The sequence below is a fragment of the Myotis davidii genome, unplaced genomic scaffold (genome assembly GCF_000327345.1).
Source record: "Myotis davidii unplaced genomic scaffold, ASM32734v1 scaffold590, whole genome shotgun sequence".
Taxonomy (NCBI): Eukaryota; Metazoa; Chordata; class Mammalia; order Chiroptera; family Vespertilionidae; genus Myotis; species Myotis davidii.
The window spans coordinates 742,504-752,247 of NW_006282381.1; the positions used below are offsets into that span (position 1 = coordinate 742,504).

Sequence of the window (9,744 nt, forward strand, 5' to 3'; positions counted from 1 at the left end):
TCCACCGTCACCGGGCCAGGCCTTCCTCGGGGGATCGCACCATGGGGCCCCTGGGGTCTCCCAGGAGTCGGCCCCGCCAGAGGAGAGAGGAGCCACCAGCTCCCGTGTCCCGCTGCAAGCAGCAGAGTGGGGCCCCGTCCCAGGGTCTCTGGGTCCCGGTGGACCCACAGATACAAGGGAAGGCGGCCAGGCCTCTCTGCAGGCGGTGGGGGCGCATCTTTGAGCTGATCCGGCCGCCCTGCTTTCCACAGGCGCTGGGGAGAGAATAAAGCGGGGAAATCCGACCCCAGCCCACGCTCTCGCCAAAGCCTCTTATCACCTGGGCGCTGGGAGGCGGCCCGGAGGAGGCTGGGCAGGCTGGGGTTTGAGTTCCGGGATTTGGACGGGCCACCTCTAGCGAGGAGGACAGTGGTTGGGGACAGTTCCGACGCCACGAGCGAGGGCCTCCCCTCGGCCAGCTCTCGCCAGGGCCGCTCCAGGTCAGCGCAGACCTCCGTTACCTGCTTTCTCTACATTCATGGTGCCACCAGCGTCCTGCGCCTCCCGGTCCCGCCCGGGGGCCGGCGCCTGCCTCTTCAGCAGCTTCTCTTCTTTCGTCCCCTGACTCTTGTTCTTGCACCCCTTGTCCTGCTGGGCCTGCTGCCAAGACACAACCAGAATCCTCACGTGAAGGGGGCTGCGGGGGGGCGGGGGGGCCACCTTTGACCCTGAGACCGCGGCATCCTTGGAGCTGGTGAGGACCCAGGCCCGCAGGTCCATCCCTCACCGTGCGGGTCGACGGGGACAAACAGGCCTGGAGTCTGGGAGAAAAGGTGCAACAACACAAGGGCGATGTGTCCCCCTGTCCCCCACCAGCAGCCGGCCCTCTCCACTGGGCGCTTAGAAAACCTCAGACAACGTCCTCTCGGCCCTACGGGGCATGAATCGCCATTGCAGGTGCAGCAGCCCCCTTGACTCAGGCACATAGCAATCTCAGGCAACTCCCCCAGGATGCCAACTGCTCCACCTCCAGATGGCACCAGCCATGGGCGCCCAAGGAGGGGGCACGCGGGTCCAAGCAAGCAGGGGAAGGGCCTGGCCCACCCCCCATGGCCATCTAGGGACCACGGGACCCCATCTTCTCGTCAAAGGCAAAAAGGCTGGGTAGAGCTGCCCGGTGGGCAGGTGGGAGAAGGGGAGGGGCAAGAAGTGCCCCCCCCCGCGCCCCCCCCGTCAGAAACCAATCACCGCAGCTCACCCAGAACGCCGCCCGAGGTAAGAACCTCGCGTAACGTGCCATCCCATTGGAGGACCATGGAAATAAAACATGCCTCGAAAAAAACCTCTGGGAAATATACAGAGAGAGGTTCTCTCTGGGAGGTGGGGTGAGAGGAAAAACATGCATCATTCAAGCTTTTGTGAGAATAAAAAGAAACAGAGAATGTGGGAAGGAGGTAAGGGAGGCTTTCCATTTCACTTGGAACCTGTGGACATTTGGGGTTTTAACCTTATAAACATCTACAGTGTGTGTGTGTGTGTATGTGTTAATCCTCACCCAAAGGTATTTTTCCATGGATTTTTAGAGGGAGGGATGTGAGAGAGACACATCGATTGGTTGCCTCCTACATGCACCCTGACTGGGGCTGGGGATCGAGCCTGCAACCGAGGCACGTGCCCTTGACTGGGAATCAAACCCGAGACCCCTCCATCCTCGGGCCGGCGCTCTATCCACTGAACCAAACCGGCTCGGGCTAACGCGCTTTATTTTTTAACATCAACAGAGGTGGTTATCTGGGAAGAGCGCTTCGAGACACGTTTTGTGTGCCTCCGTGCCCACCGTATTCCAAAGAGACCCATGCTATGGTTTTAAAACCACTCCGGCCTCAAGTCTCGAGTCAAAAGGGTCCGGCTGGCTCCCCGCCTCTTGTGAGCTGTGTGGCTCTGGGCAAGCTCCTTCCTCCCCCGAAGCGTCCTTCTCCCCACTCTTGAAACTGAAAAGATCACCCCCACCCGCCTCGAGGAGCTGGTATAAAAAGTGACGGCAATGACTTAGCCAGTGGTGGCGAACCTTTTGAGCTCGGCGTGTCAGCATTTTGAAAAGCCCTAACTTAACTCTGGTGCCATGTGTCACACACATTTTGATCTTTGCAGCCATAGTAAAACAAAGACTTATATTTTTGATATTTGTTTTATATATTTAAATGCTGTTTAACCAAGAAAAATCAACCGAAAAAATGAGTCCGCATGTCACCTCTGCCACGCGTGTCATAGGTTCGCCATCACTGCCATAGGCAGATACTCCAAGGGCCTGACACAGAGTGAGCTCCCTGCCAGGGACGGATTCGGTATTTCTGTATCTTTTACTTTTATCCCCAAAAAGCCCAGAGAGAGAACCGACCAGAGGCGAAAGCGACGGCATCAGGCTCCTAAGCTCACCATCCGCTCCCTCCCTCTCGACCCCAGGACCCCCCCACCACCACGTTCCACTGGAGGAGGGAGGGTGGACAGCCCAGCCCTCATGCTTAGGAAAAGCTGTGACTTTATTTCGTCCCGCCCTCCGACCCACTGCCACACCATCATGAGCCGGCTTGTCAGCGGCGGCGGCAGCGGCCGGCAGCTGGAAGTTTCCATTTGCCGACCGGAGCAAAGGTTGCACTATTTCTGGCCCTTCGGCCAGACCACAGGAAGGGCAGCCGGCCCCCAGGGGGTTGGGAATTTCGAGGGTGCCCCACAGGGACGCGCTCAGGTTCCAGCTGCGTGGGAGGCTGGCCGGGAGGGTCACTCCGCCTGCTGTCGCCTCCCTGCTCCTGGGCCCCTCCTTCGGCCCCACCTCCCCGACCCCGAGAAGCACCCCGAGAAGCACCCGCAACCACCTGTTCTCGTGGCGGAGCCCAGACGGCGGGGTCACGGGCACCGGCTGCTGGCTGGAGCTCCACAGAGATCCTCAGCGGATCTGCTGAGCCCAGCGGATGGGCTGCAAGCATAACCCGACACCCCATAATCAAAATTCAAGAGCAGGGCCACCGCCCAGCCCCAGGCAGCCGGTTCTGACCACCTCCCGACTTAACTACCATTGGCTCGACTCAGAGAGAAAAAAAAGGCTTCCCTGGTGTCTTTAACTGTTCTCGCCCCGGCCCGGCTGCTTTTCTCACAGAACCGACTGATAACAGGACCATTTGGTTGTGTTTTCAGATGAACCACACAAGGGCCAGGGAAAACCTCTGAAGTGACAGCAAGCTCTGGGCCCGTGATCAGATGGAGTCTTGGAGCTTCTCAAAGTCACTGATCAGCAGAGAGATGCAAATTAAAATGACAATGAGGTGTCACCTCACACCTGCCAGAACTGGCTACCACCAAGAAATCAACAAATGACAAGTGCTGGCCAGGATGTGGAGAAAAGGGAACCCTAGTCCACGGTGGTGGGAATGCAGGCTGGTGCAGCCATTATGGAAAAACAGTGTGGAGTTTCCTCAAAAAATTAAATAGGAACTCCCATTTGACCCAGTGATCCCATTTCTAGGAATATATCCTAAGAAACCAGAAACACCAATCAGAAAGGATATATGCATCCCTATGTGCATAGCAGCACAATTTACCATAGCTAAGATCTAGAAACAGCCCAAGTGCCCATCAGATAAGTGGATAAAAAAGCCGCGTACATTTACACCGTGGAATACTATGCAGCAGTGAAAAAGAAGACTCTCTGACCCTTTGAGACAGCATGGAGGGGCCTGGAGGGCATTAGGTAAGCAAAATAAGCCAGTCAGAGAAAGACAAGTATCACATGATCTCACTCATATGTGGAATCTAATGAACAAAATAAACTGATGAGCAAAATGGACACAGGAGCATAGAACAGAGTGCGGAATCTCAGAGGGAAGGCGGGAGAAGGTTAGTGGGTGGGAGAAGAGATCAACCAAAGAACTTGTATGATATATGCGTCACCCATGGACACAGACAATAGGGTGGTGAAGGCCTGGGGCAGGGGGCAGGGCGGGCTAGAAGAGGTCAATGGGGGGAAAAGGGGAACAAATGTAATACTTTCAACAATAAATACATAATTTTTAAAAAAAAAGACTTGGGGCCAGCCCTGACCAGGCGGCTCAGTTGGTTGGAGCATCATTCCGTGCATCAAAAGGGTGTGGGTTAGATCCCTGTTCGGCAGCCCATCGATATTTCTCTATTTCTCTCCCCTTTCCTCTCTCTCTCTAAAACTCAATAAAACCATATCCTCAGGTGAGGATTAAAAAAACAAATAAATAAGAGAGTCTCATTTTAAAAAAGAAAAGAAAATTGGGGCCAGGCAGCGCCTGGGACTAGGACTTCTGTCTGCGCGCGGGAGGACGTGCTCAGAGGGCACACGTACTTCCCACTCCCCATCCTGCCCTCCACTTGCACGTGTCCCTTCAAGGCGGGGCCTCTTGTGCACAACCTTTCGTGGGATGGGGGTGGCTTGCCAGCACGCCCCGGTCACCCTGGTTCCTCATCCTCTGCCTCTGCATCCGTGGCCCTCGCCCGTTTGCACTCCTACGTTTGCAATCACCTGACTCCTCTCCGGCACCTCCACTAGCCTGTCGGGTGTATGTCTCTTCTTTGCTGTGTGTCAGCACCCACACAGCACGTGGCACAGAGTAAGCGCTTCATAAACATGTGGCAACGAACAGATTCATTGCAAAAGTGCAGAGCCAGCGCGGCCCTAACATTACTCAACGCTAGAACCGCGTGGACATGCAGATATTCACGGAGCTCGCTGCAGTCACAAGTAAGACAGAGGGTCAGTTAGAAAGTCCAGGGTGAGCCCAGGAGTGGAATATTATGAGGCAGTTTAAAAGAATGAGGCCTTTCTCTAAATATTGATGTGCGTGAAGAAATCACCAAGGTTTACTGTTGAAGGAAAGAGCTAGCCACAGGACAGTATGTGGACATAAATAATAAACACATGTATAAATATGTTGAAGTGGATGCGTGAGAAAGATAGACACTGAAGTCTCACTAGTGGATTCCTCAGAGATTCAGGACGACGGGAGGCATTCGGTCCCTCGGTATCACATCTCTGCCCTGTGCGAACACTTTACATCACGTCATAAAGCCCATATGTAGTGGGTCAGATCCCAGCTTGCTGTGTGACCAGTAGCAAGTTACTTAACCTCTCTGAACCTGTATGATTTCATCCACAAACTTCGATAAAACAGTAACCGTCTTGAGACTGTTTCTGAGGACGGATGTGAGATACATCATGCATGGAACCGCACCTGGCACAGAGTCAGTGTTCAGTAAACAGTAGCCATTATTACTGCTGTCATTCTGTATTTTTTCCGGCAACTGAATATACATATAGAGGTAAAGTTTGTCTTTTGAAAGTCATTTGGTGATTACTGCAAGAGAAAAGGACCCAAGTTTTGGCCAAGCCCTCTGTCTAGCTTTGGATGACGGCTCTAGACGAGGAAATACAAGTATTGCCCCACAGACTCACGTCGGAGCGGGAATAAACAGCTACCCTAAACCCTGCCCATCTTCCTAATAGCTTCTCAGAGAAGGCCCCGCACTTCCCACTTGAACACCTCAGCCAGGGTGTGGCTGGAAAGCTTCTGTCATCTCCTGATAGTTCCCCCGAGATAACCCAGCAAAGCAAACCGCTCCGTCCAGGCAGGCTCCCGGGCGCATGTGCTGTGCGGAGCTTGGCAAAGACGCATGAGGCAGGTCCCCGGGCCTCCCTCGGAGCTTCTTTCCCCCAGAGAAGCCTGTAGGGACCCAGCGCTCCAGCTCAGAGGGCAAGACACACACCCCTGGCTGGACGCCTCGTGGTCTGGAAGCCCCCCGTGCTTACCTGCAGGCTCAGGTAGAGCCGGCGGGGGCTCCCGGGGCCAGCGCGGTCCACGCTGAGGGCTCGGCACTGGGCTAGGGCCGGGCGTGCCCCACTGCGGGCACCAGAGTCCTCATCACCACCGGCCGGGGTGTCTTTCCCACGCCCTGTCCCAGGACAGAAAAGAGGGGTGAGACTCTGACTGCCGGCCGGCCGTGGACCACTGAGTAGGGCCGCGGCGGAGCTTGGCTTGCACACGCTCCAGCCAACGCAGCCGTACACGCTGTCACATGCCTGCCCTGCACAGAGGGAAGCCTGACACTGGGCAGGGGCTGCGCGCCTTTCTTCCCAGAAGCTGCTCCCAGATTCTCTACAGGAGGGTGCCCTGGGACCCTGTGGGGCTCCCCTCCCAGCTCCCTCAGGTGGCTTGGGAGCTCCTGCTGCAGAGAGTAGCAGAAGAAGCGATGCCAACCGGGCTGTGCGCATCCGCACAGGGCCCGGCTCTGTTACCCTGGCTGCCTCTAGGTGGCAATTTCTCCCCTGCCTTCATTAGCACCAACCCCACGCTGGGTGGCCTGGCCCCTGCGGCCTCCGAAAGCATGTTCAGGGCCAGGAAAGTGCATCCCTCGGGCCGCTGACACACCGGATGGGGGAGAGAGCTACCTGGCAGCGACACCCATCCAACCCACCACAGCCTGTGGGACTGGATGGGTGGGAGGGGCTTGCCTCACAGGGCAAACGGCAGAATCACCGCCCTGGGCTGGGAGGATATTCCAGACTTTCATGCCCTCCTTGATCCTCAGTTTCCTTGTCAATAAAATGGGGATAAAGAATCAAACTTAAAAAAAAAACACCCAAAAAAATAATAATCATCAAACTCACAGTCCTGTGGTGAGGACAAAATGGGTGACATGCATAAAGTGCTCACACACAACATAATAAAAATTAAAAATGAAGTGCCCACACCATGCCAGGTACCCAGAAAGGTGGGGGCTGCGGGGTACCACATTGGCTGAGACCCTACCCAGTAGCAGTCACCAGGCTTAGCATTTCACACACGGGATCTCATTTGAGCTTTGTCTCAAATTTTAAAAGTAGATAAAAGCGTGTATATAATAGTCACAATGCTCATCTGACAGACCTACACGCACACGCACACGCACACACACGCACGTGCACACACAAGGCTGGGGGTAACTATACAGAGCGCTTAATGACACGCTCACACAGGCATTTTCTTCCTGTGCTTCGCGTGACTGCATCCCACAGACACTGCGTTTTTTACAAATCGAAGGCAGACCCTCCACCAGCCTGAAGTTTGTGACTCGCTTTATTGCGACACTCCCTTTGTTGTGGCGGCCAGGAACCGAACCCTCTATATTTCCACGGTAGGTGATTTCTCTTTTCTTTCTTTTTTTTTTTTTCTTCCCCAGACAGAGAAAAACATCCCATATGCTCCCTGACCAGGGATTCAACCTACAATCTAAGTACTAGTATGTGTCCTGACCGGCAATTGAACCTGCGACCTTTCGGTTTATGGGCAGACACTCCACCCCACCTGGCCAGGGCTTTTCTTTTCTTTTTTATACTTTGTTTTTGCTTCGGGGTGTTGTTGTCTTTTTTTTTAGTTTTCAAGGACACAAATTTTGGTGGTTGTTTTGGTGAGGTTTTTTTTTTTTCTTTTTCCAGAAAAGCAATGCTAGTTCCTATTCCATTTGCAATCCTTAAGACAATCTTGTGGGGTGGAGGCCATCTTCAGTCCCTTCCAGACAACTGGGGCTACCTGACCCCACAGCCCGAGCTTTTTCCGAAGGTCCCCAGGGCCACCCAGCCTCACCATCCCGTACGGAGAGACCCTGGAGGGCATCCCTGTGGCTGCCAGTGACGGCACAAATGTGGTGGGAGAGAGAGAGCCCGAGAGAAGCTCGCATGCGCCCTCCCTGGGCCTCGGTTTCCCCCTCCTTTCACGGATGGGCTTGGAGTGACAGCAGTGAGGGACACAGCCAGCTCACAGGCATCTAAACTAAACCCCCTTCCCTGTGGGTCAAGAACAAGAGACCACAGCACACGCCTGAAGCCATCTTCCCCGAAGACGCCTCTCTCCCCTGGCACTTCTAGGAAGACCTGCCCAGGCCCAACTTGGGCAAGGGTCAAGGGCAGCTCCCCACCCCTGACAGCCAGACAAGCCAGCCCCAACCCATCATCAGAACTGCCACTACTTCTCGCTGTCCTGTCGGAGGCACCAGGGGACATGACCCAGAAAGCAGCGCTGGTGCTGACAGCTCCCCAGGGGGACAGCCAGCGGGGGACCCAGATCCAGGGGCTCCTTCGCTGCCCACCTGCTGTTGGGGCCCCCTACCCAAGCCACCTGGATGGGTACCCAAAACCGAGCGCACGGCGCCCAAACCCTGCCAGGCCCCGCTCCAGGGCAGCCTCAGTCCACCCGCGGGCCAGCCCAGGCGGGATCAGGTGTCCGCGCGCGGGGAGCTGTGCAGCCACCGGGCAGGGCAGCCACCTCACCTACCTTGTTTACCCGCCGCCGGTGGCAGCAACCGAAGGGAGAGCTGAGCCCTCCGCCAAGGACCGGCTGACGGCAGAGCCCCCGACCTGGCCGGGCTGGGACCGCGTGGCTGTGGGCAGCGTCCTCCCCCTGCTCTAGGGACCGCGTTAAAGTTTAACTGCGCGGCCGCCAGCGGCTCCTCTGCGCGCAGATGGCGCAGCGCGGCAGCCAGGGCGAGATTGACGCTCCGACTCCACGCCCGGCTCCCCGGCTGCCGGACCCTGTAATTTACCTGACAGCTCGGCCTGAGCCGAGGAACTTGAGAGAAACCTCGCTCTCATCCCGGGTGTCTGGAGGAGGAAGGAAGGGAAATCAAGAGGCATTTTAAAAATGCGGACTCACCAGTTCTCAACCTCCCCGGGCCGGTGTGTGGGAAAGGGCGGGCGGCCGGGCTGGCTGGGGCGGGGCGGGCCCTCCCCCGCTCGGGGGTCCGGCGAGACTGGACCATGGCCCGGGGATCCGCAGCCTCCCCCGGGCGCCCGGCAGCCTGCGGAGAGAGCACGGGGAGACGAGATTGAAGACCGCTGGCCGAACCGGATCTAGAGGGTTCGCGCCAACTCCCATGGCTCGCGGGGGTGGGGGGGGTTCCTTATCTCCATTCAGGGTAGGGAGGGGGCAAGGCGCCCTCCAGGTGTGTCTGCAGCACCATCTGGCGATCCCACATCACCCCCCTCCACTCGCAGCCCGACAGCTTCTAGACGTGCCCCACACGGAGGAAGCATGAGTCAGTGGCATCTCTGTAAATCTCATCAGAGGGGACCCTGCCGGTCGCCTGTGACAAGTTAGGTTTATGTGTCAAATTCTCTTCAAGTCAGCTCATTCACATATTCAAACAAGCCTTCTCTCCAAGCCTACAACACAGCAGGCAAGTGGCTAGGAGTTGAGATACCACAAAGCTTCATCCATTCTTCATTTAATAATTATTTATTGGGTGCCTGCTGTGTGCCAAGCACCTGCGGGGGGCGGGGGAGAGGGGTCTCTTTGATCAGGAGTAACAGGGCCTCAAAGCTCCCTGTGGGGAGAGAGGTAAACACTGCAACAAATGTTCCCAGTCACAGCGGGGTGCAAGGAGCGGTGGGAGAATGGGGGTGGGGGGGGGGAGCACAGGGCTGGATGGGAAGCTCCATAGGTCCCTTATAAACTGAGCAAATGCACAGAACAGACTTTCCGCATTCACGGCACAAGCTTTTATTGAGCACCTATTGTGTGCAGAGCAGCCTTGAGGGCCTTTAAGGTGACTTAGCTATAGACCCAGACCCAGGCTCAGACAAACGTGATACCGTTTACAGAAGAAGCCATGCAGCTCAAAAGAAGCAACTCGGGAGTTTGCTTTTGGTTTAAAATGGAGTTAGAGACGCCCAAGGGCTTCCTCATGGCCCTGCCTGGGTTGAAGACCACTGTC

General features: G+C 56.1%; 1 protein-coding gene across 1 annotated transcript in view; it reads right to left on the reverse strand.

Moving 5' to 3' along the window:
* Positions 1–9,062, reverse strand: part of KIFC3 (kinesin family member C3) — a 31,064-nt gene extending 22,002 nt beyond the window's left edge. The window contains exons 1-3 of the mRNA XM_015558797.1: positions 8,685–9,062; positions 5,807–5,949; positions 501–639 (exon numbers count right to left, since the gene is read on the reverse strand). Of these exons, the coding sequence (XP_015414283.1) occupies positions 501–639; positions 5,807–5,949; positions 8,685–8,790 (388 nt within the window). The 5' untranslated portion in view covers positions 8,791–9,062. The remainder of the gene's footprint in view (positions 1–500; positions 640–5,806; positions 5,950–8,684) is intronic.
* Positions 9,063–9,744: the final 682 nt, after the last annotated feature.